The sequence below is a fragment of the Microtus pennsylvanicus genome, chromosome 16 (assembly GCF_037038515.1).
Source record: "Microtus pennsylvanicus isolate mMicPen1 chromosome 16, mMicPen1.hap1, whole genome shotgun sequence".
NCBI classification, from domain to species: Eukaryota; Metazoa; Chordata; class Mammalia; order Rodentia; family Cricetidae; genus Microtus; species Microtus pennsylvanicus.
This window is the reverse complement of record NC_134594.1, coordinates 29240975-29267979: the sequence shown is the minus strand read 5'-3', so window position 1 is coordinate 29267979 and position 27005 is coordinate 29240975. Positions and strand designations below refer to the sequence as shown.

The following is a 27005-nucleotide window of genomic DNA, read 5'->3' as shown; positions in this document are numbered from 1 at the left end:
TGACCTTAGGTTTAACCTCCGTATCACTCCCTCCCCCAAACTGGGAAAATTTCCTTAAATGTAGTCCCTAAATTTAGCATTGCCTGCTGAAGCAGCAGAATCGAACTTGTCAGGGCCTGCACTGTGGAGAGACTGTTACTATTTCCAAGCGGATTCCATACTGTTTTACCTCTATTCTCTCTTTAATTGGAACGTCGGGGAGGGAGGTGAGTAGAAGAATATAGCTTGTGAACAAACATGCTGACTAAGCTTAGCCTTTGGTTTCCTGGGTGACACAGGGACACAGACGGAGGGAGGCAGGCTCAGAATTCTTTTAACTGGTCTTACAGATTTCGGTCAAGCTTGACAGCCACTGTCAGGGGGGTAGGCCAGCTGACCAGCTTCACAAGGCCGTTCCTGATACACGGTTCCCTGGATAGGGACGCAGAATTCAGAGTGCCGCTTAGAGGGCTGTTTTATGTCTTGAGTTTTTAAGAGCTTTTCAGGAAAGTTAAAAACATACTTAGCAAAGCGTGTAGGGTAGGTAAACGGTGGCCAGTTCACAGCCTCTGGAACACAGGTTCTAACTTTTCAGAACCCACGGTGTAGAGTTAGATTTCAGAGTTGACTAAGGAGTTTGACGGGCTCCTGCCATCTGGCATTCAGCACGCACCTAAATCATCTGTAGAGAAATGGCTGTTAAAATTCATTCTTTTATTTATGCTCAATCAATGTTCTCATCACACATGTTGGGCAGGGAGCAAGACTGCAGCTTCTATTTCAGTTTCGAGCAAGTGTTGGATTGTGTAGGAGTTGAGGGCATCTGCTGTCTTCCTTTATTGACTGCTACCACAGGGGGTGATGGCCTATGCCTGTGATCTGTGTCAGCCCTTACAAAGCAAAGGACCACTGCCAGCTTCAGGGCAGCTTGGTCTACACAGCAAGTTTTAGGCCAGCCAGGGCTACATAGTGAGACTTTGGGGGTGGGGTAAGGAAATGGGGAGAAAAGAAAGAGTTCCGGTTCAAATCTTTTATAAAGGACTCCCCCACCCCTCATCATAAGTACAATATTTATTTGTCCCTTTAAATAAATACATACGTAATAAAACGTCCTTTTGAAAATAAATTGGGCATTGTTTTAAAATGGAGGCTCGCTTTTCTCTAAGGAAAGCTAGACCGCGGAGGTATGAGGAAGTACTCCCGTTTCAGAAATCCACCTCACCTTTTTTGTGTTCAGTAAAAAGAATGTCTCAATCTTGTCTTCCTTTATGTGATTCTAGGCGAGAACAGAAACAGACTGTGGACTAACACGAAATTGCTGCGTGCATCTTGAGTTAAAGGAGCAGCAGAGGGCCGTGGATAATAATTATGGACTCACACAAATGTTTCCTCCCCAAGACTCGGAGTTTTGAGTCTGCACTTCTATAGAGACAGCCTGGCAGCTGAGTGTGATGAGGTGTTTCAGAGAGAAGCCCCAGGAAGTGTGGCAGGGAATTTCTAAAATCTCTTGGCTCCGACTTTAAAAGAGATTGCCATCAGAACGCCCAAAGCATTCTGGTTCTGAACACCCCCCCCCCAGTTTTGACAGTGAGAGAGTGAGCTGAGTCTCTGCACTAAAATAACTGTTTAATGGTAGGATTTTAAAATATTGTTTTCATTGTTCTTCTTTTCTTTTTTTTTCCTACTCACCCCACCCTTTATAATTAAAACAATCCAGTCTTCCATTTTTGTAGAATCCTGGCTACACACTTCAGTCAAGCTGAGCACCTTCAGAAGGGGTTATTATCATTCCGTTCCCTTTGAAGTACATTCCAGCAAGGGCAGGGGCTGGCTGGTGGGAGGAGCCCTGGGAGCCTCGAACACAGGGATGCTTTCTACCGCTGTTTACTTTCTTGCCTCTTCTGTTGATTTATTCCACAGGAGAACTTCAGGCCAGTGGGGAAGGAGGCTTGAGGCTCTCTTCCTGAACGCCCTCACTCATCGGGTGTCTTTCATTATCCCCCTCAGTTAGGCCTTACACACACAGCCTCCCAGCCATTTCAAATCCACAAACGATTTTTGTTGTTGTTGTCTCAGGGAACTGACAGATGACCACAAACTCACAGAGATTCCAGAGCCCCTCTTGGACAGAGGTTTTCCGTTCCCAACTTTTATGTGGAGAAAAAAAAGAAAGCTGGTGGTGGGGACGGGGAGGGCTGGAGCAGGCCTGCCCTGGCAGCTTTTCAGGACTTTGTGAAACTGGCCTTTAAGATCTGAACTTAAAACTTCTCGAAATGTGGTGTGAATTCCCAGGACTCTAGCCCCACCCATATACATGGAAATGGATCCTAAAGCATTTCCAATGCCATCTTCCTCCCATTCGTGGAGGGAAAACTGCACTCAGTACTGTTGAATAGTCTAGTTCATTAATTTTTTTTTTCTCTAAACAGGCTGAATGAGGTCATGGGGTTGGTATTTCCATTTTATAGCTGGGAAAACAGGATCAGAGAAATGAAGTAACTTGCCCAAGTCTCATGGCCAGGACTAGGTGAAAGGGTCTGAATCTGAGCTCTGCCAACTTCAGCCCTCACTTCCTTCTCTCTGCAACGCTGTGGACGGTTCCAGAATAGACTCAGAAGTCAACCGGCCTGGATGTGGATCCTGGCTCTCCCTGTTGTCAGCTGTAGGGCCCTGGGAAAGTCACTTACTCTCTTTGTCCCCCAGTTTCTTCAGCCGTAAAATAAATTAACTGGGTCCTATGTTCAGGCTTTGCATGTAGAAAGCAAAATGCAAAGTCTGGGCTAACACTTCTGTCTCTCCTCCTGTCTTTCATGTCATCCGACACTCCTTTGAATGCATGTCCACTCTGCTTTTTGATCTTTTCATATTGCCCGACAAGATAGGTTTTATAAAGCATTTTAATGAGCTGTCAGAAATTTAGTCCAGGGACTGGAGAGATTGATTAAGAGCACTGGCTGCTTTTCCAAAAAACCCAGAGTTCAAATCCCATCTAGAATCCTAGCTGGGGGGGGGGGGGGGAGGGAATCCTATGTTCTCCTTTGGACATCTTGGGCACAGCATACACTTGGTGCATAGACATACATTCGGGGAAAACACACATGCACATAGTAATAAATAAGAGAATGTCGTCCAAATTTTGATAGCTATATTCTGACCAAACTGGGATTTGAACCCCTGTCATTCTTATTTTAAAGTCACTTCCCCTGCATTGTCCTCCCTCCCTCCCTCCCTCCCCCCCCCTCTCTGCCAAGCTCAGGGCAGATCCAACAGCATTGAATCCTTACCTACTTCTTGAGAGTTCCTTTGGCCAGTAGCCCGGCGAACTGAGAAGCAGGCAGTACCTTAATTGAACTGGTTACAAACCAGACAGTTCTTCCCCTTCTGGCCCCAGTTCTATGACTGGAAGGATCTTTTGGGTATTAATAGTTTAAGAGCCATTGTGAGGCTTTGAGTTTTATGATCTCCTGACTCTTCCCAGACCTTGTTTTCTCCAGTGGTCACGCTCTATGTGACTTGGAACCTGCCCCAAAGCCTGATACACACAGGTTGATGGCACGACAGGGAGGCTGGTTGGAGTACCTACAGAAGTAACGATGACCTGGTACTTGAGATGGCTGTAAGATTGGAGGACAGTAACGTGGGGATTAGATGAACAGCGTAAAACCTAGTCATTGTCCGTTCCCTGTGATGGTCTGCCTGCCCCTCACCTCCAGACTTGCGGGAAGATGGGGAAGGGTCTTAGCAACTGTTGCTAAGAATAGTACCTGATGTGTTGGGTTTCTTTTGGGTCACGCGTCCAGGTGATACAGTACAGCTCATCACAGTACGGAAGGCACGGTGGCAGAAGGCACCCAGTCCCATTGTGTCTCATCAGGAAGCAGAGAGAGACATGGAGCACAGCTGGCTTCTCGTTTTCTGTGTAGTTCAGGATCCCAGCCCATGAATTGGTACTACTGACCTGTAGGGTACATCTCTCCACCTCCCTTAACCTAGATCGTTCTCACAGCCCAGAGGCTAATTTAATGAAGGTGATCCTTCCCAAGTGTGTCAGAGGCCTGTCTCCAGGGCATTCTAAATGCTGTCCAATTGGCAGTCCCAGTCAGGTTGGATGCTGTAAGGGTAATAACATTAGGAGAAACCTGAAGATGCTAGGGGGAGCTGTTCTGAGCCCAGCCAATATTAGGTGTGTGTACTTTTGAGGACCAGAAGCGCGGAGTCTGGGAATGTCTTGACCTGATGTGGCTCTGATGGTCTGGAAGAACATCTGGAATGCGGCTGTGTAACATGGCTGTTAAAGCTGAGTAGGAAGTGTATGAGGGAAGAGAGACCTGATACAGAGTTGTGGAGAAATCAAAGGCCTGTCTTAGAGGCCCGGGAGGGTTAGAGGGAAGTGACAGGGCTGGTGGGGCCTGTGAGTAGGCCTGCTCCTCTAGAACGGAAGCAGGAAATAGAAGCCTGCTCCTCTAGAAGGGAAGCAGGAAATAGAAGCCTGCTCCTCTAGAACGGAAGCAGGAAATAGAAGCCTGCTCCTCTAGAACGGAAGCAGGAAATAGAAGCCTGCTCCTCTAGAACGGAAGCAGGAAATAGAAGCCTGCTCCTCTAGAACGGAAGCAGGAAATAGAAGCCTGCTCCTCTAGAAAGGAAGCAGGAAATAGAAGCCTGCTCCTCTAGAACGGAAGCAGGAAATAGAAGCCTGCTCCTCTAGAACGGAAGCAGGAAATAGAAGCCTGCTCCTCTAGAACGGAAGCAGGAAATAGAAGCCTGCTCCTCTAGAACGGAAGCAGGAAATAAAACAACTGTAGGTGGTAGTGTTGCCCTCAGCTCTCACCAGCTGTCCAACTGGGTTAGTTTGCTTTTCTGCTGTAATGAACCACGGACCAAAAGCAACTCGAGGGCGAGAGTGCCTTCCCAGATGCTGCCCACCCTTCAGGGAAGCCATAGCTGGAACTCGTGGTAGGAACCTAAGCTCCACTTGGCTCCGTTGGCTTGCTTTCATATATAACCAAGGACCACCAACCCAGGGATGGCACTGCCACAACTGTCGTTAATCAAGAAAATGCCCGGAGCGTGTGCCTGTAGGCCAGTCTCGTGGAGGCAATCTCCTCTTCCCAGGTGACTGCGGTTTGGGTCAAGTTGACGTAAGCCGACCGGCACACCTGCTTAGACTAGAGAAGCTGATGATTAGTGCTGAGTGCTTTTCTTGGTCTAGGTAAAGGTGGATGTTTGCCGTGGTGCTTATAGAAGGGTCGTGGGTGTCACGTGACCGTCAGTCATACTGATTTAAACTTTAATTTTCTGTCTAAACTTATTAAAAGACAACATCAACAATTAACTACAAAGCTTCAAATCCCCCTCCTTTGATAAGGACAGGCTGGTGACAAGCTGTTTTTAGCCTTTGGTGTTGTATTTGCCCACCCCCAAATTTGTGGGCAGATACCGGGAGATTTTTTTTAATTTTCAAAGTGGTAGTGTCTTACTTGGGTTTCTGTTGCTATGATAAAACACCATGCACCAAAAGCAATTTGGGAAGGACGGGGTTTAGTTCATCTTCTGGTGTCCATCGCTGAAGGCAGTCAGGGCAGGAGCCCACAGGCAGGAGCTGGAGGAAGCCTGCTTTCTTGTACAATCTAGGATCATCTGAATCAAGAAAATTTCCTCCAGTCTTACAAGCTGTCTGATGGGGGCATTTTCTCCAGGGAGATTCCTCTTTTCAGATAATTTACCATGCGCCAAAGCTGAAAGAAAACCAAAGCACAACACAACAATAGAAAACCCAGCAGGTGGAATTTTTAAAGTCGTCAATGTAGAACTATTATATTATAAAATGTAACCCTCAACCGTTCTATAGTTAAAAGGTCCAAGTTGACTGGAAAGAAATTTCTTTGTGTCAAAGTGAATCACTTCCTCACAACAGTGAGGAGATTTTTAAAGCTGTCTATTCATTGATTCTTGTGGTCCTGGGGATGGAGCCCAGGGCCTTGGCTTGTTAGGGGACTGCTCTACCGCTATTGTCCTTATTTGGACTTTTAACCTGTGCATTTGAGACGGTACAGGAACACACGGTGCAGCGACAGCTAGCCGACTACGGTGACTTCTGGAAGAGCACCTCTCCTGAGCATCTTTGTCATCACGGCCGTCCCTTGCACGCGTGGTTTTATTATCCTCACTGGGAAATGGCAAACTTGTGAAATAACTCACCGGGAGACAGCAGGGCTGGGATTCAGTTCCTAGTATTGGGTGCCCCTGTTTCTGCTACTGGCTGTTCAGTCCTGATCATTTTGTGTTAGGACACAGGAAGAGGATTCAGGTTAACTAAGGGGAGCGTGTGCCTGGCTGGTTAAGTTGCATATAGAACTCATTTAAGCAGGCAGTGGTGGCACATGCCTTTAATCCCATTACTCAGGAGGCAGAAACAGGTGGAACTCTGAATTTGAGGTCAGCCTGGTCTGTAGAGCCTCCAGGAGTTTCCTGAAAAACAAAAGCAAAAAAGATGTATTTAGACTCATTTGTGGTTAAAGGTGTGAATTTTTTCTTATTTTTTGTTACTAGCATAATTTAAAATGTTTTTATTTGAATATGTACTATTTCTCATTTACTTAGTATTTTTTTCTTCGAGTATATACTGCATAGTTACCATGGTTACAGGGAGTGGGGAATATTATATAGGCATGAGCGTAGTGACGAAGGTCCCTTCCTTGGTGGAATTTAACATTCCACTGGGGAGGACAAGATAAAACATAAAAGTTGCCGTGAAGAAAATAAATGCGGGTTAAGAGACAAACAGTAGGGGCGGAGAGATGGCTCAGCAGTTAGGAGCACCGACTGCTCTTCCACAGGACCCGGGTTCAATTCCCAGCACCCCCACATGACAACTCACAACTGTTTGTAACTCCAAGATCCGACACCCTCACACAGACACATTGCAGGCCAAACATCAATGCACATAAAAACAAATAAACAAAGAAAACAAACACATAAATGGGGAGTTAGGTGGTGATAGGGTGGGGGGCTCCTTTAAATAGTGGCAGGGGGATTGTTTCTGAGACGTAGGTAGCATTTGTATGTTAGTAAGTGAAGGAAATGGACACTTGGGGAAGGTCTCAGGATTGTGTTCCAGACAGAGGGACCAGTTGTACAAATTCAGGAGGTGGAAGCAACCGCAGAGGCAGATGCTAAGCCTGGGAGACCATGAGTTGTCAGGCTGGAGTGGTGGGTAGATGCCTGGGCTACAGACATGTGCCTTCATGGTCCGTTCCGGTGGAGCTGGGGAGGAAGTAGAAGTTTACCTTGTATTTGTACTTAGCTGCTCTTTGAAATGATCTCTGACCCAAGAATGATCCTACAGGAATCTTAAACAGGTCGTTGTATTGTTACTAATAAATGATCCGATTTATTTTTTAAAGCCATTAGGGTTAAAACACCCCTTGTGGTCTCTTGCATTTTCTGAGTCATTTGAAGGAGGTGGAAAACGTGGTCCCGTGTGCCCCCTACCGGCAGAATGTAGCATTTCGTCTTTTGGTGATTTGGAGATTGGCCTCATTTAGGAAGCAGTGCTGGAGTGGGCACTTCTCTTGGATCTGAAATCCAGAGAATAGACGGGAAACAGCAGTGAGCATTTCCCTTAGCGTACTACATATCCTTCATTATATAGTCTTTAATTTTGTCCTCGGTTAGCATACAAAGAAACAGATTTCACTGTGACATTTTCATGCATATATATTGTTATTCACAGATCACTATCCTCTGCCATCTTTCTTCTTCCCTTATAATTATCTCTTCCTTCCCTCCAAATAGTTCCCTTTCCTGATCTTAAAAGCGTTCTTACAATTTTTTTTAATTTTTATGTGTGCGCGAGCACGCTTGTGCCATGGTGCACACATGGAGGGCAGCTATCAGGAGTTGATTCTCTCTGCTGTGCTGAGGTAGAGTTTCTCGATATTTCTGCAGTGCTCTGTGTTCCAGGCAACTCTCCTGTCTCTGCCTCCCATCTTCATCTGCTTTTTTTTTTAAATGTGGGTTTAAAGACATCATCAGGCTTTTATGAAAGTGTTTGTACCCACAGAGCTTCCTTGCTACCCTCTCCTTTCATGACATATGTTATGAAGATTTTAAAATTTTATTTATATATTCTGCCACAAGCAAGCACATTTTTTTTCTCTATTTGAAATAGTCTATGGGTAAGCAAGTTAAATAAAAATGAACATCTCATGGATCTGTAAGAAATGCAGTTACCTCGGGTTTCCTCATCCCTGGTTCAGGTTTTCTGTGTGAGACTTTGTTGGATAATAAAGTTTCTAGGCATGTCAGAATGACTATAAGAAAAAAACTTGATTGTTCTGGATCAATTTAGAAGGTACTTTCAAAACGCCACCTATTGTGTGTGTGTTATTGAGTTTTGAAATGCATTAATTAAGGATGCTAATTATTTGCCTCCTCAAAATAAAGAGAAGCGAACCAGAGGTCCTTTTCTTGCCTGGTTATTTTATTTCTGCTCATTAGTAGGGCAGTTTCATTTCTTTTTTCTTAATTTTTTTGAGACAGGTTTTCTCTAAGTTTTTCCTTCCTTCCTTCCTTCCTTCCTTCCTTCCTTCCTTCCTTCCTTCCTTCCTTCCTTCCTTCCTTCCTTCCTTTCTGCCACCCCCCCCCCCCCGAATCTTTCTTTCCGGGGTTTCTCTGTCTGGCTGTCTTGGAACTCGCTCTGTAGAGCAGGCTGGCCTCCCTACTGTGGGATAAAAGGCGGCATGTGACACAATGCCCAGCTCAGTGCAGGTCCCTCCCCGTCAGCCCTCTCAGGGTTGGTCAGAGTCATGCCACCTTTGAGTTGGTAACCACATACCAAACACAGTAACCTACAGTTTTCCAGGGTCACTGCCTAGACCGCAGTACTTTGAACCACCACGTGAAGGGCTGAAAGAGATCTAACCAGCATCCTGCAGCTCAGACAGCTGGAATGTTCTGTTTGTCATTGCAGCCATGGTTTAGGGATTTTAAGGCTGTGAGATCAATGACTTCAGCTTGGAAATGAAAAACCGATAGGCATAAATATGTCCAGGAACCAGCCTTGGTTTTGGATGTAAGCAGAAACATCTGAGTATTCTTCTGGAAATCACCATCCACTTGAAATGCATCTGATGCCTGGTCATTTCTGGAATGTGGAGTGTGTCACTGCAGTCAGGTTCATAACATTTTGTACTTATTCTTCTTGCTATTAATGCTAGCTTAAAAAAATCCATAACCCATCAAACATCTAGTTGTTGGTGGGATTTGGTTTGGAACTCCAGTTTCCCCCAGCTGTAGTCAACTCAACATTGTTAAGGTTGTGTGTATATGTGAGTGTGTATGATGTCTGTACATAAGTGCAGGCGTGCTTGTGCCAAGACTTGTATCTAGAGGACCATTTTGTGAAATCAGCTCTCCCCATCCACCCTTATGTGTTACACCCTGAAGATTTAATTCAACATGCCAGGCTTATGCAGTAAGCACTTTTACCTCACTGAGCCATCTCACCAGCTCTGATACGATATTTATTTATTCTGTACATGTACATCCATGATGAGCATCCAGCTGGCGGTCAGAGAACAAGTTGTAGAAGTTGGTTCTTCCACTGTGCAGATCCTGGGAAAGGAACTTGGGTTGTCAGGCTTGGTGGTAAATGCGTAAAAGCCTATACCAACAGAGCATCCATCCGTCTGTCTGTCTGTCTGTCTGTCTGTCTATCTATCTATCTATCTATCTATCTATCTATCTATCTATCTATCTATCTATCTATCTGTAAGCAAGTGGTTTAACTGGTTGTCTTATTCATCTGGTGATTAACAGCAGCTGCTAAGTGTAATTTTATTTAAGGCTCTAAACCTTCCATTCACACTGGCATGTAAACGGGGAGAGACTAGCGTGTGCACGCTAGTCCAGGGCTGTCTGGGGAGAAAGAATACTAACCTCCAAATGGCCTTGACCTACTAAAATAGGTACAAAGTTTTTTGTGTTTGGTGGACAGTCTTCATATGAATTGTATTACGATGCAACCCTTCGTGGCAACTGACTGACGTCCTTTCCCTCCGACTCTGTAGGAAGCTGCCCTCTGCAGACAGCTCCCCATGGAGGAGACCATGGCCCCTGTCAACCCGCCTGCCATGACCACAGATATGCGGTCCATCACCAACAACAGCTCAGATCCTTTCCTCAATGGGTAAGTTCACACTGGGGACCACTGACTTTTGCTTTCTTACCTATGGTTTAGGCTGTGTGGGGTGTTCGTTTGCATGGAGAAGGGGCAGGGCTCTTCAGGGATGGGGAGAGGCGGGAGAGCTGACAGAAGAAAGAAAAAGGAAGCTTTTAGAAAACATCTCAGTTTCAAAACCTAGTCACATGACATGGAGTTTATTCAGTCAGTGATTTGCTTACGAGGACGAGCTTCAAGTTTAAACAGGACAGCGCGATTTGGTAATTACTTGCAAGAGTCTTGATGGTCCCGAGAGGAAAGGTGAGGTTAGAAGCATACTGTGGCAAATAGAACAAATAAATTCAGAGGTACTTATGGGGAAAGGTAAGTAAGGTCTCAAAGTTTAGTTAATAGTGTTAATTTTCTGCTGTGCTGTTTTTCAAAGGCTAGAAAAGTAGAAAGGAAACTAAGGTACCTGCCATCCAGGCTTGCTGTATTGTATGCCAAGCACTGTTTGAGCCCATCTCTGCCACCACTAGGTGTCTTTCTTCCCTCCATTCTCTCCCCAGGCACAGCCACTCCTCAGAAAGTGCTGTGTGGCCATCCCAGGGAACTTAGCTATTTTTCTGGAACCCTTTCCCCCAGCCTCTTGAGTGTTGGGACTATAGGCATGGACCACCATGACTGGCTATATACATACTTCTTTTAACATTAATGTGTATCTCTATGAGCGTTATTCAGCACTATTTTTCTGGGTTTTAAAATTTCACATAAGTAGTATCAGGTAGCATAATCTGAACATAGAATAGGGCTCAAACGGTTATTTTGAGGCAAGGAAATCAACACCCATGTATATGGTGAGTAACCAGTTTTATTTGCATGTAATTTTATTTGCATATAATTAATATAATTTGCATATAATTACTTAAGATCAGTTATACATTTCAAAATTAAAAGGCCTCGTAGCATTTTCTCCCTCTCACCGCCCGAGTTCTGTGACTGCGTTCTAGCTGTGATGTTTATTTACTGGACTCATGTTAAGGTCTCCACTTATTTTCCTTTCTTCCTTTCCCCTCTGCAGAGGGCCCTATCATTCAAGGGAGCAGAGCACGGACAGTGGCCTGGGGTTGGGGTGCTACAGTGTCCCCACAACTCCAGAGGACTTCCTCAGCAACATGGACGAGATGGAAACAGGTGGGCACACACAGCCTGCAGCTATCATTTTCAGATTGTCTTTTGGTTATTGCAATCCGAAAATCCAATGGGAAACAAACCTAGAACACAAAATGCCAGCTAAAAGCCCACTCAGACCACAGGCGCTATTGCTATATAGCAGACTTCTCAGAGTTTATGCAAATATGGCTTCATATAGGCTCCAGATAGGTGGGCTTTTTAAGCCCACCCCCATCCTTTTGGTATTGCCCTTTCCTCTTTTAAAGATTTATTTATTTATTATGTACACAGTGTTCAGCCTCCATATATGCCTGCAGGCCAGAAGAGGGCGCCAGATCACCATGTGGGTTGCTGGGAATTGAACTCAGGACCTCCAGAAGAGCAGTCAGTGCTCTTAACTTCTGAGCCATCTCTCCAGCCCCTTGCCCTTTCCTCTTAACCATTCTGTACTTACCTGGAGTGGGGGTGACTGAGCTGTACCCCCTTTTTAGTTGTAACGAATATTCTTTCTACTGGAATTTAGACTGCTTTTGGTTCTCCGAGCACGCTGATCTTTTCGTGTTACTTTCTGGTTTGGGGAAGGATTGACAGTAGGTATGTAACCAAAAGCTCAGAGGGTTCTAATTGTCAGCGCCATTTCTGACATAATTCCCTCCTTCGACAATTGGCAAGAAGACAACCAGGTTGACTTCCTAGACCCAGCGTGTGCATCCTATAAATCCGTCCGAACTCTTGACCTTGTCGTCTGCTAACTTTACATTTGAGAACTGCATGATTGAGGGGGGACAATCTGGAGGGCTGGAGAGGTGTCTCAGTGGCTAAAGCACTGGGTGCTCTTCCACGGTTCAATTCCCAGCACCCACATAGCAGTTCACAGTCGCCTGCAACTCCAGTTCCAGGGGATTCGACAGCCTCACTCAGACACGCATGCAGGCAAAACCCCAATACACATAAAGTCAAAATAAATAAATAGTTTACACTTCAGTGTTGAGACACATAGTATTTAGCTTTTCTTTTCTTTTAATTTTGAGGCAGGGTCTCTCTGTTCTCTGGCTGTCCTGGACTGTGAAATGTAGACCAGACTGACCTTGAGCTCTGCCTCTGCCTCCCAAGTGCAACAGTAATAGCAATGAAAGGGGTGGACCCCATCCCCAGCTCACGTATGTAGTTCCTTTGTGTCTTGCTAGCCAAGCCCAAAATAAATGACAGCGTGCATATATGCTCTGTGTAGATGACTTTGCTGTTTCTCTTCTATTATTCGTGACAGAGAAGCCGTTGTTGGACTGGAGAGATGGTTTAGCACCAGATATGCTGGCGTTCCACATGCATTTTATACATGCAGAAGCACTCATGCACGTGTACGGCTGCCGTGTGCTGCTTGCTGGGAGTCTAAATTGTTGCTCTGAACGCCTGACTCGTAGCCAGGTTTGCAGCGCAGCGCTGCAGAAGGGCAGGATGCTGGAGCAGCACCTGCAGGTCTTGCAGACCGACGGCAGTAGGTAGAGGCCATAGTAGGGTTGTTGGGTGGCAGTTACGTAGTGTTTTGCACTGATTGCCGCATTCAGTTTATTTTGTCACTTCTCCTCTTCGTCCCTTTCATCTTTTCACACGCCTATGTGTCTGTGTAATTTATTTTGTGTCCCTGAAACAGCCTCATGAGGTGGCTCCTTCCTATGCTGTTTACTTTTATCTTTCAAACTCCGGGAATCCCGTAAAAAGGGTAAAAAGCGAAATTAAATAAGGAGAGAGGGTGGGCACCTCAGGAGACATTAAAAGGATACATTCTCTCCCGTAGGTTTGTAAAATGATGTCCACTGAGTAAATGGAGAGTGCTTTTGAAGCCATAACACACAGTTAAATGGTGTCTTGAAAAGAACAGTGGCAACATTCAGCCTGAGTTGAATCTTTGTTTCTCAGTCCCTGGTAACAGTGTTCTCTAGGGATGCTCTGTGGGCCTCTGCCTCTCACCAGTGAAATGAGAATAGTGTGGCCACCTCTGCTCCTCAGCTGAAGGAGGATACCGATGAAGTGGATTTGATAAACACTGTGTTCCTATTAATCTGCTTAACTGAGTGTCATCTCATTGAGTTCAGGGTCACTCCTGCGAGGTGTTTGCAGGAAATGGGCATACATTGTTAAAGAGAGTCAGTCTTGTAATATTTAGTAATACTTAGTCATTAGCTGAGGAGGGGCTGAGGGCAGGCAGAGCTGGCTGGTGGCTAGAAAAGATTGTTCAGTCTGCTAAGCACATTGACCACTTGCCAGGAGCAAGCTGGCTGAGAACCCTCTCCCTTTGCAATGAGCACACACAGTTGGACTTGTGTGGAGATGGAACCAAGGGATGTTAACATGATGAGTAAAGGCTACTCAGTCATTCCTCCTTCCAGAATGTTCCGTGAAAACCACATCCCTGGAAGAATTGACCCCCCCCCCTTTAATCCTTAAGTAGTTTAAGTGGTGAACTTCAGTAGCTAAATGACAAGGGCTAAAAAGACCACAGGGACATTGTAGAGCTACTGCCAAGAGAAATGCTTTGAGATTGTTAACCTCGATGAAGAAGCGTCAACTCATGCTTTCATTTCTGGTGAGAAAGAATTTGAAGAATTCTTTTTTTAAAAAAAGAGAGATTTTGTTTGGCTAAAATACGTATTTTCAAGAATTAAAAGATCATAATGATATTTTGAACTTCTAAATTTTTGTGCCTGTGTGTGCCCGTGTGAGTTTACGTGTACCACGTGAGCAGGAGTCTTGAGGCCAGAGGATATCGGATATTTTGAAGTTGAAGTTACAGGGGTTTGTGGGCCACAGTGCGGGTGCTGGGACTTGAGCTCAGGATCTCTGCTGACCAACCACTGAGCCATCCCTCCAGCATCTGTAATGATAACTTTAGTAGACAGATGACATAGCCTTGGATATGGCAACTTTGTTGCTTCTTCCCAACGTGTGCAGGAGACCCAGGAGGTCAAGAGAAATTAAGCATGCCTACGGTCATATAGTAAAGCACCTGTCGAGTGATATCAGGTCTCCATGTAGTTCCCATAATACTGTTACATAAAGCACGTATTCTCAGTCAAATTCCAGAGGCTTACCTTTCTAGCATTTTCCTCCACCATGTCCTGCAGAACTCTAGCCTTACTGGGGTAAACAGTCTTCCGAAACAGGTTGAGGTCGTTAATGTGGTGTCCGTGGGCATGAAAATGTGGGGTATGTTAGCACTTGAACTATTCTGCCCCCTTCTCAAGAACTTAGAAGAAAAGGCTGGAGAGATGGCTCTGTGCTTAAGAGCCCTGGCTGCTCCTCTAGAGGACATAGGCTCGAGTCTCACGGCCTACGTGGTGGCTCATCACCGTCTGTTTCTCTAGTCCTGTGGATACACTTATTCTCTCTCCTGGACTCTCCAGGCACACACGTGTTGCACGGACGAAACATGCAGGCACAATACCCATATAAAATAAAATGTAGCCAGGCATAGTGGCACACACCTTTAATCCCAGTACTCAGGAGGCAGAGGCAGGTGGATTTCTGTGAGTATGAGACCAGCGTGGTCTACATAGTGAGTTCCAGGAAAGCCAGAACTACATAGTGAGAGACTCTGTCTCAAAAATAACACCAAAGAAACAAACAAAATTTTAAAAATTTAAGAAGGAAATAACAACTGTCCTTCCTTCTATTACAGGAGAAAATGCAGGTCAGACACCGATGGCCGTCAATCCCCAGCAGACCCGCTTCCCTGATTTCCTTGACTGCCTTCCAGGAACCAACGTTGACCTAGGGACTTTGGAGTCTGAAGATCTGATCCCCCTCTTCAATGATGTCGAGTCCGCGCTGAACAAAAGCGAGCCCTTTCTAACCTGGCTGTGATCGCTCCCATGGTAACATGTGGCAGCTGTGACCTGACCTTTCCTGGGCCTCGTGGAACAATTGCCGGAGCGAAGCAGGTCCACAGGTGTACTGCTCCCGGCCTCCGTACCCACACTCCTGGTCCATGCAGCCAGCTAATCATTGCCTGGGCTTGACTTCCAAGACTTAAGTGACACATAAATAAATGTTCTCTTCATTTTCCGCCAGCCTGCATTTCCGTGACAGATAGTGCAGAATTGATTATGCAGAATAACTCCTTAAAAATCCCTGCTACCCCGTGGCTTAGCTTTATAGGCATTAGCTAAAATTCATGTGTCAATTGATTCTAAGCCATAAAAGCTGACCCCAGGCAGTGAATTCTGACTGGCAGCTTGGTCCAAGAAACGTGCACAAAGACCCAATTTGCAGTTTCAAAAACTGTACTGATAACCCTAGTAACAAATGGTTTAAAACTTATTTAACTTGATCTTAAAAAAAAAAATCATTGTATAGTTAGTAAATTTCTGTTGTGTGGAATATGATGCAGTTTGGAATCCATGCTGGCTCTGATGTCTGCTCTCATTCTGCATTTACAAAGGCACAGAGTCCTAATGTCACCAGTCTTCGCCATGTGACGGCGGAGCACCCAGCGGCTCGGTGCTGCGTGCAGAAGGGCCGCTGCGGTATTTGTCGCAGGTCTTGTATGACAGGTCGTATGAAAGAGACCAGTTTGGTACTGAGATGAACAATTATGAAGCCAAACTACTTTTTTTTTTTAAATTGCAACCTGTATTCTTTGCAAAATGCAGCTTGGAATCTGTTTGTTTTATGGAACACTGTCATTTTGTGGCTATGACAAAGGGCCGCCGAATGTTTTTTGATGAATCAGTGGCAACTATTTTTGTCTTTTGACCTATTCGGAAAACATCAGGCCAGCGTAGATCTCAGCCTGACCACACGCAAATTAGCTGTTGCATTTTGTACTCTGAGGCATTATCAATTCTGCTTTCGAGGTTTCAAGCGCTTAAAAATGATCTTGTCTGTAGAAGTGTTTGAAGAACGAAACAGATGCCTGACTGTGCACACAGAAAGGCCTTGACAGGGCATGTCGTCTAGATTTGTGCTTCTGAGCGGAGTAAGATTGATTCCTAAGTATGTTATCCTAACCCCTTTGCTAAGTTGGTACAAAAAGGCATAAGATATGTACTCAATACCTCTTATGTAACCAACTTTTTTTTATTATCTCTTAAGGACTGAGAGCATCGTGTTCATTTAGCAGGCGGTCTGCCCGCGCTAGCAATGAAGTCCTTAGCTCTTTATTATTTTGAACTGACATTATTTATAGTGTATGAATTTAATCTCCTTTTTTATTTTTTATTTTTGAAAGACATCAAGAATCCGAGAGGAAACTTTCAGTGTCCATGAGGGTGAGGGCTTTGTTGTTCAGGATCTTTAATAAGATCCCTTTGGTTTATTGAAATATAGATGCACAGAGTACATTTGGTCGTGGTGGGAAGAGGCAAGTGAAAGGTCAGAGACGAAGCTGTGGAATATGCCAGAAAGGCCAGTTGATGGGAAATGAGCCAGACTCATCAGAACCCCTCAAAAGCGAGGCAAGCAAGACGGGCGAAAAGTGCCCTCGAAGAACAAAGCAGCAATTTTCTCTCAGCCTTCATACCAAAAGACCCTGCTGTCAGAGAGAAGAGGGTTAGGGTGCACTTTACCTGGGAGGGGCAGAGAGGAGGAAGGGGCAGGGCTGTGGCACTCTGATGCTCTCTGTCTCTGTGCTTGCTAAACACGTCAGCAGACAAGAGCATGGGCCACTGTTTCATCCAGCACTCTGAAATGATTTCTCTTTCCTTGGAAGAGCCCCAATTAACGCCCAGTTAACTCCTTGAGCACTCTGAGAGAGGCGAGTTGGTATTTATGTTGCTACTAGGTTGAAAGGGAGCACTCTTTCTTTTTCTCTTTTGTTAGCAAAAATTGCGAAAAGAGTTGTACATTCTTTCTGAGGAAAATCAAAAACAAACCAAAACACAAGGGACCTAACAAAACTCGACAGTGTTACTGTATTTAAAAATATTTTTATACATGCATTTCAGGCTATTAAATGTAAAAAAAGATACTCTTTTTTTAAAAAAAAATAGTTAAATCATTGATGGTTTATGTTGCCAGGTTTTAGAAGCCATTTTATAATAAGCTTGTGGCATTATGAAATATTAGAATAATTTTTTAGTAAATTAGTTTAAACCTTTTTAATGAATATAGTATTTTTCTAGAATAAAATATGGCCCCTGACTGTTTACTAATAGATAAAGCCAGATATAATTTCTGTTGTTTTTAAGACTATAAAATATGGCTTTTTAAAGAGAGCTAAACCTAGAAATCAGAAGCCAGACCTTCTTTGCTTTCTAGTTCTGATTGGACTCAAGACTTCATGTGTGTTAGGCAAGTGCCTTGCCGCTGAGCTCCATCCCCAGCCCTAAGAACAATCTCAGTGGTTCTCTAGTATTACTGTAAGTATTAATACTCTCTAAGAATTCATAATAAGGTGCTATTCATATACTATCTCATACTCTAAGACGACCTGTCAGACTAGCTAGTCTTTCTTCGTCCTAAATCAATACATTTTTTTTTTTACCATATCATCTCCAAATTTTGTCATAGAATAGGCAACTTTAAAAGTTGCATTTAAGAAGAAGAAGAAGCTTTTCCCGATAAGATACACTTTAGTGAAGCATTTCGATAGGGAAAGCATCCTGCTCTTTTATCATCGGGGATTTCTTTTTTAGGCAGCGTTTCACTGTAGTATCTAGGATGTAAGATGTATTTCTTTCAGTGATTTCCCAGTGTGTGAGAAGCACATAAAACAGAACTAGCTTTAGCCCCCTGGGCACTGCTCAGCAGAAAGGAGTTTGCAGGAGGTGACGTGAAGTGGCTGACGGAGTCACCGAGTGCTGTGTTCTTACAATGTAATTAGAAGCAACTTCTGAAAGGACAACTTTTGGGAAAAAATGGGGGGGAAAAACAAGCCATTTAAAAAAAAGAAAAGAAAAAAAGGAAAGCTATAGATTAATTTGATGGGAAAAGGGTGATTGACAGAGACCTTTTCCCTGATACTGTATTATACACGTGCTAATACTTTAACTTAATTTTTTTTTTTTTACTTCTACATTTTATCAAATGAGACCTGTGTTGTTGATTTCTAATCCAGTGTGTTCTGCATACGGGAAACATGCAGCCAAATCCATCAAATCAAGCCATTTTATCTGGAGTTTGTTACAGGTTTTAATTCTCAATTCTGTATAAAAAAATAAATACAATTGAACTTCCACTTGGGCCTTTGTCTCTGTCACGTGGTGTGGTTGTTTACTGGGGGCTTGGGGTAGAAGCAGAGAGGCTTCCGTAACCCCTGGCAGTCAGTGAGAGAGGCAGGAAGACAGATTCTGTAGGCAAATATTCTTTTAAAGGTGTGTGTTTAAAAAACAAACAAACAAACAACAGCCAAACCCTCCCCAGCCTTCCAATACCCTCAGCTGGATTATGTTTTTAACAACAGGGTGTGCCTCTCCCCGCTGCAGTAAGTAAACACACTGCAACACGCTGTCATTAATTCCGAATCCGGGCTCTCGCTTTGCTTCCCACGGATACTGTGGTTTCTTCCCCCACCTACCTGCTTGCCGTACTGGGGGGAGAACCCAGCTAATTTGCCATCGCCCCAGAACTGGTCTTACGTGCCAGTTTTAAACAGAGCTTTACAGCCATGTTTATTCAGCATGTGTTTTCCGCGCTGTGCCGAGGATGAAGTCAGAGTCTTGCACGTGTTAGGTAGATGGTCTACCACCAGGCTGTACCCTCAGCCCTCTTACTCACTTCTAAGGTTATAAGGCCTTTTTAAAACAAAAACAGTTCCATTTATTTTGCTTAGCATTACCATGGCTAATGCATACTGAGCATGCGCGGCACACTGACCATTTGCTAAGCACGAAAGCGGATTGTCCAGTGCCATCTAAGTCCCTTTCCAGCAATGCCACTGTTCTCACCTGGCTGCAATGAAGGTGTCACTGTGTGAAACAGTTAATTCACACAGGGTCATGCGTACACAGCCAGTGTCTGGGGAGCCGCTCTTCCTGCCGTGCTTTGGTATTTTAAACTGTAAATAATGTATTTCTATAGGGGTGTCCCTCATTGTTTTCTGTGCTGCAGTGAACTGTCAGCTTGTGGCCAGGAGAAAGCTTCTGAGACGCGGAATCCTTCTTCAAAATGTATGTGCCTTTGATAGATTCTACTGTTTTTCTTAAAAATGGCTGCCAGCCTACAACACCCTACAACATGTATGCAAAAACCCTTGTCATTGTGGGGAGGTGGTGGCTCATACCTTTAATCCCACCACATGGGAGGCAGAGGCAAGTAGATCTCTGTGAGTTCAAGGCCAGCCTCATTTACAAATTGAATTTCAGAACAGTCAGGACTGTTACACAGAGAAACTGTCTTGTACAAACAAACAAACCAAAACCCCTTGTCACCATAGCTAGTGTAGAATTTGGCATTGTGTACCTCTTAAGTCTTTGCAGATAGGATGGATGCAAAGTATTTTACCCACATGCAGTGCGTTTCTTGTATTACTGCTGACAACAGGCTACATACTGTTTCTTTAGTGTGTGATGTCAGTTCCCAGCTCACCTCAAATCCTGTCTTAGCCTCTCCCCAAGTTCATTTGACCCCTCTCACAAGCAGAGCTAGAAATGCCCTTAGCTGCTAACAGGATGTCTGACTCCTATGCAGAGTTCATTGGGGAATCCAGCAAAGCCCTCCTTTGGACTTCTGCCTGAGCGCATGCCCTGGCTTTGTTTCTTCCTGTAATAGTTACTTTCTATTGCTGGGTTAAAACAGCATGACCAATGCAACTTATAGAAGTTTACTGTTTTTACATTTGGGTTTACTGTTCGAGAAGCATGAATCCGTCTGTCTTAGCAGGAAGCATGGCATTAGGCATGCTGGCAGGAGCAGGAAGCTGAGGGCACACGTCTTGAATCACATCTTGTTATCAGGGCCACACTCAAACTTCCCAAACCGCACCATTAATTGGGGGCCACGTATTTAAATACCCTAGACTATGGGGACACAGCCTCAAACCACGTATTTAAATACCCTAGACTATGGGGACACAGCCTCAAGCCACGTATTTAAATACCCTAGACTATGGGGACACAGCCTCAAGCCACGTATTTAAATACCCTAGACTATGGGGACACAGCCTCAAACCACGCAATCCCCTTTCCTGCATTTCCTACTGTCTTACCCATCTTCCTTACCCGCTGTATTAACGTTTCTTGCTGTGACAAAGTGACAGAGATCTGTGTGTAAATGCATGCATACATAGTTTAGCAGCGTACCTTGGAATCATTTAGGCAGAAATGACACCTTTATCCTACTGAACAATAGTCGAAGAACAGAGAAACAAAACCCCTGAAACCTTTTACTTGAAGTCAGGCACCAAGGCTATCTCAATGAATAAATAAATAAAAAGCAGGTCTATAACTGTCACCTCTAGCATCCACTTAACTCTTTGGGGGAGGTCTCATTTCTTATTCTCATAACTTACAAAGCACTTATTTTCCCCCAGAAATGAAATCTGCTTGTCCGTTGTCTTGGTGAGCGTGTTAGTAGATTTTCTGTATCTGGGATATGGGGCATTTTATACACTTAATTCCTTACAACCCTTTAGTCGGTCTCATGGTTGTGACAGATTGAAGGTTGAGAACATGGTATTGTTTTTTCTGTGTGTGTGTGTGTGTGTGTTGTGTGCCATTGTGCACATGTGGGTTAGAGGACAAGCTCAGGTTTTGGGCCTTGTTTGATACAAGGTCCCTTGTTTGCTGTGCATGCGCTAATCTAGCTGGCACAAGAGCTTCTGGGGACTGCCCTGTCTTCACCTCTCATCTCACTCTGTGGATGCTGGGATGCTGGGATTGCTCAGAAGAGAAGTGATTGATTGACAGGTGGTCAATACACACCCTCTTTCCTTTCGTCCCAGGCCAGATGCTTACTTTGAGGCTTTTTTTTTTTTTTAAATGTTTCTTCATAGGAAGCTATTGGAGAAAAGTTGAACTCTGCAGGAAGGTAACCAAACCCTCCCTGCCTGGAAAAATTTGCAGCCGCCCGTTATTTAGTGGATGAGCCAAATTACCACTAGAGGGCAGCAGATGGTTTGTCTGGGTGTGGTGACAGCTCTGGCTTAGAGCACAGGCTAGGGCATCATAAAAGCGGAAAAGGAAAAGATGTGTGGGACAGACATTCCGGCTTGCATCCTTTGATGGAGAGATCTCTGGGTTTTTAGTGATAACGAGGTTATTAAAGACAAACTAGGTAGGACTAAAGTTATTCTAAGAGCAGCTATAGCAGAGTGAATGGCTGGTCCACCGTAGACATATTAATTTGTTAGCTATAAGCTTAGACGTTCTCAGACTTCTTGACTCTACAGGAGGTCGAGGGCTGGGAATTTTGCACGGAGTCAGCAAGCCAGAATGCCCTCGTGTTTGAGAACCACGACCCTTGCTGAGGCCAGAAGTGCATGTTTGTTTGCCTACTGTTTAGTTTATAACTTATATACAACTATGGCCATTCTAAATGTCAGAGTTTATTATACAACATTCATAAACAGGAATTAAAATCATAATCACCATATTAAAGTTACAAGGCAACTTTCCATACTGATCTGGCGGACAGTGGCCAGAACAAATATCAATTAATGCTATCTAAGTGGTCCTCCGTTCCACTGTTGTCAGAATTTTGGTTTTCCGGCAGGCTGTAGGAGGCAGCATGAACCTCTGTAGAATTTTTGTTTTTGCTTCAATAACAATGTCATGAATTCCCTTTCTCTCTCCTCTGTTTTCCTGCCATCTCACAATGTTAGCTTTTTAAAGATTTACTTTTGTTTTATGTGTATGGTTGTTTGGCCTAGACGTGTGTCTGTGCACTGTATGCATGCCTGGTGCCCTTGGAGGCTGGAAGAGGGCATTGGATCTTCTGGCACTGGAGTTACAAATGGTTGTGAAGCTGTCATGTGGGTGCTGGGAACTGAATCAAGGTTGTCTTGAACCGTGGTCTCAGCCACCAAGTTATCTCTCGAGTTCCCCATTATTAAATTTAATGCTTGTTAAATGTCATATTTACTGCATATGATCTTGAATACCCCCCTCCCCCTGCAAACCCATGTATTAAGGACTTTTTCTCCTGAACAGGACATATTCTTTAGTGACCACTTACTATGTGCCTGGTCCAGTAAACAAAAGAAGCACACGCACTGTTGAAATCAAGTCTCTGAGCTCAAGGACTCCTTAGTCCAGAGAAAGGGAAGGAGATGAATATAAGAATATAAGAAAGGAAGACAAATATAAGAGTTCTGAAAGAAAAAAGACATGGGGGAGACACAGCAAACATCTTGGCAACCTCTTATCTTTTGGGGATTATGAACTAGGGGCAAAAATTATGGGAAGGAAAAGTATATTATCTCATTAAAGGAATAATTATTCCACCCATCTCTTTGTCATGGTTTAAGGTAGTCTGCCTTCCTAGGGGTGATCTCTTGGCCAAGTTGTTGATCCTGTCCAACTGTAATGATAGGTATCCACTCAGGCCAGAGGTTCTAGTCTTCTGAGCAGGAGTTTCCCGTTAATGGACCTTTATTGATATTCTAACAGTTTGGATATTCTGTTTCCTCCCTAAAGGTTCATATGTTGAAGATTGGTCCTTAGGTGGTGTTATTATTGAGTGGTGATTGGATTATGGGGCTGCTAACTTCATCAATGGTGAGTTCATAGCTGAATGGGCTGTTAGAAAGCGGGGTCTAAAGCCAGACAATGGTGGCGCATGCCTTTAATCCCAGCACTCAGGAGGCAGAGGCGGGCGGATCTCTGTGAGTTCAAGGCCAGCCTGGTCTACAAGAGCTAGTTCCAGGACACGCTCCAAAGCTACAGAGAAACCCTGTCTCGAAAGACCAAAACCAAACCAAAACAAAAAACAAAACAAACAAACAAACAAAAAACAAAAGAAAAAAGAAAGAAAGATAAGAAAAAGAAAGCAGGGTCTAGTTGGAGGACATGGCTCCATTAGGGGTGGGACTTTGAAGAGGATATTTTATCCCTTCCTGGCTGCCGGGAAGCAAGCAGCTTTCTCCAGTGCTATCCTTCTATACTGTGTTTCTGGCTTTCTGCAGACTTAAAAGCAACAGAGCCAGATAGATGCCTTACACTGAAAGCATAAACCCAAGTAAATCTTCCCTCTCTTATTACATTGCTTATCTCAGATGGAAGGAAAATGACTAACATAACCAGGGCAAGGTAATGTTGTAGAAAGGCAGATATTTCCTCCCTACTTTCAGCCTGTATTGGTCTCCCCTAACTCTTTACAGCCCTGCACCATTTCTTTCCGTTCTCCCTACTTCTTCACTCTGTTCACGCCTCCCCCAACTCCTCTCCCTTCCTGTCTCCTCCCTTCCCTTCCCGTCCTCTGTGCTTTCTTGTCTCCCTTCTTTCCTTCCCTGCCTCCATAGTGTGTTTGTGTCCTATCTTCCCTCTTGGATGGTTAGCATCCACAGACTGCACAATGTTCTAGAATTTTCTCTCCCGTATCTCAAGGGTTGTGTTCCAAGCGGCCTGTGACTTGGTGAATAACTTGCAGTGCACACCACATGTTCAACCCATAGCCTTCAGCCCTTTCTTGCTGCCACCTGGTTCTTGGTAGACTGAAGACTGGTGTCTGTCTTGAGACTTTCTATCTGAGCATTTGTTTTTTTGCCCATTTTGAGACCCCGTGGAGCCTTCATGTCCAAGGTTTGGGCGGCAGCAGGAGGAGCTAGTTTTGCTTTACTTTACAATTGCTCTACTTAGCCCCTCTTGACAACCTCATGCCTATGGCGGAGTGTATGGCTGGTCTGCTTGGCTGACGTCCCCAAAGCCATTCCCTTTTCTGCCTCCATTGCCGCTAATAGTCCCGTTTTCACAGATTATGTGGATGCCACTAGTGCATGTTTTAACTTATTAAGTTTATCCCCTTTCCTAACATTTCCCTTCCCTGTGCAATTGATCTCATGCTCGTGGGCAGAATAGGATGCTAAAGCACAACTAGACAACCCCCAAGACAGCCCGCATCAAAGAAGAGTACTGTGGAATTCAGGGTTAGAAACCGAATGAGGCTGGAGAGAACACAGTTTCGTGAATGTCTAAATGCTACATTTTAATTTCAGTAGTCCTGCCCACTGAGATCACTCCAGCCCTATGCTTAATTGTGTCAAGGATGCTTAATCCCCATCTATTCTTTCTACTCATCTGTGGGGTTCCCCTCCATGTTACGTTAGGGTCACAGTTTCCACCTCACAAGGAATGTGAAAGAATGCAAAGCAGGAACTCTGCACCCCTGCTCATGAAGTCGTCCTCTCAACTGTGTCAAGACCCCACGGTGGCCTCTCAAGCATGTGTTTGTCAGATGCTGTCCTTGCCTCTGTGGTGGTTTGAATGACAATAGCCGTCATAGGCTCATGAACTTCAATATGTGTTCCCCCATCGACTGAACTGTCTGGGAAGCATTAGGAAAAGTGGCATGTCACTGGGGGTGGGCTTTGAGCTTTCAAAAGCCACACCTTTCCTGGTATCTTTCTTTGCTGCTTACCTGCAGATAAGGATGTAAATCTCAGTTACTGCTCCAGTGCCACGTCTGTGTGAACATTGCCAGGCTCCCCGCCGTGATGGCAATAGACTCTAACTCTCTGCAACTGTGAGTCCAGATTCATCATTTTCTAAAGCTGTCTTGCTCAAGGTTTTTGGTCAGGGCAATGGAAAAATACCTAGGACAGTCTCCGCTTGAATACTTAGTGTCGCAGACTCAGGCATTCGAGTATGCGACACTAAGTTTGCTGCTATGAGAAGGAAAGTTTCTGGAGTCTCTGAACACCCCTCCATGCCCCCCCCCCAAAGAGCCAGAGGTAGAGGGAGGGAGGAAGGAGAGAGGGAGAAAGGGAGGGTCAGAAACATGTACACACGTGTATGGAGAGGGATCTCTCCAGGGACAATTCCTCTCATCATCTTCTAGCTCCCCCTTCTAAGTCTACTTCTCTGATCTTGTGGAGACAGGATTGGAAGCATGTCCTAGGGGAGAGTTTGTCAAATACTTGTTTCAGTTCTTCATGTGTAAAGCAACGAGACCAGATATGATGATGACAGAGAGTCAGTGAAAGCCCTACACAACTGGTTCTTGGATGCCCGTTCCCGTTTCCCTATCAAAGACCTTGTGAATTTGCTATGATGGACAGGCACTGTCCTGAGCGCTGTCATCAGACCGGGCTGATGAGCATGTGCTCCAAGCAGGTGGAGCTCCTGGTAGCGCTGATTTGGCCTGATGGCACTTCATCCTGGTTGACAGGCTATCATCTAAGACAATGGTGGCACAACGTGGTTGGTCCCAGCATCACCTGAGTGTTCAACTTAAGTAGGGTTTGTAAACATACAATTATAGAGGATTTTCTGGGTACATTTGATATTCAGCCATCTTTCAGAACCAATGGTATAAACTGAATTGAAGTGTGTGTGTGTGTGTGTGTGTGTGTGTGTGTGTGTGTGTGTTAAAATCTCCCAGAAGACCCCAAGGACCCATCTGCCTGGCCAAATGGGCCATATTCCTGCTGTCAACTGAATGTCAGGTCTTGAATATAATCACTTTGCTCACAGAGTTTATTGCAATGCTATGATAAGAGCAAAAATAGCACATGGTACTTTGCATCCTCAGTGCCCGATCATTAGGTGGCTAGCACACAATAGGGGTGTTCTGGTTGGTTCTGTGTCAGTTGACATAAGCTAGAGTCATTAGAGAGGAAGGAGCCTTAGTAGAGGAATCGCCTCCATGAGATCCAGCTGTCAGGCATTTTCTCTATTAGAAGAGGGCCCAGGCCATTGTGGGTGATGCCATCCCTGGGCTGGTGGTCCTGGGTTCTTTAAGAAAGCAGGCTCAGCAAGCCAGGGGAAGCAAATCAGTAAGCAGCACCCTTTCATGGCTTCTGCATCAGTTCCTGGATCCTGCCCTGTTTGAGTTCCTGTCCTGACTTCCTTTAATGATGAACAACAATATGGAAGTGTAAGCCAAATTAAACTCTCTTCTCCCCAACTTGACTTTTGGTTGTGGTGTTTGGTCGCAGCAATAGAAACCCTGGCTAAGAAGGCGGTGAGTACCTAACCCATGCAGTGCCGTCCACCTGGTTGGTGGGTATGGAGGTGGGACGGGATGGTGATTCCCTCTGAGTTCCTCTGCTTGGTGCACAAGTTACACTGACAGTATTGCCCTTGCTTCAAACTTAACTTCAGATTACCCCAGATGAATGTGCTTCAACACTCCTCTAACAGATAGGGAAACTGAGGCTTACAAATCCACTTTCAGGGCCCTCTAAGCTGGTGTGTTGAAGAAGTGAAATTAGAAGCCAAACGAATTTGATTTCACGCCAGTGTCTGACCAATGAAACCGAAATTAACCTATTAGCATCACAGCGCATGGAATTAGCATGACCTCTTAAATCAGTCTTGCCCAATAGGCTGAGAAAATATTATCCAATCAGCTTCTTATGACTTTTTAAATGCTGGAGCAAACAACATAGTTGGCCAGGCATGGTGGCATATGCTTGTAATGCCCGCACTGAGAGAGTAGGTCATAATTTCTCCAGCATCTTAGGTTACATAGCAAGTCTTTAAGAGCCGGGGGGAAAAAAAACTGAAAAAGTCAAACAATAAACAAACAAACAAAAAGCAAAGAAGGAATGGAAAAAATGAAAAAAAAAAAGAGAGAGAGAATGCATTTATAAAGAGAG

General features: G+C 44.6%; 1 protein-coding gene across 1 annotated transcript in view; it reads left to right on the top strand.

Moving 5' to 3' along the window:
- Wwtr1 (WW domain containing transcription regulator 1) overlaps positions 1 to 18488 on the top strand; it is a 111999-nt gene extending 93511 nt beyond the window's left edge. Inside the window, exons 5-7 of the mRNA XM_075950538.1 lie at positions 10050 to 10168; positions 11223 to 11335; positions 14991 to 18488. Of these exons, the coding sequence (XP_075806653.1) occupies positions 10050 to 10168; positions 11223 to 11335; positions 14991 to 15175 (417 nt within the window). The 3' untranslated portion in view covers positions 15176 to 18488. The remainder of the gene's footprint in view (positions 1 to 10049; positions 10169 to 11222; positions 11336 to 14990) is intronic.
- The last annotated feature ends 8517 nt before the right edge of the window (positions 18489 to 27005 follow it).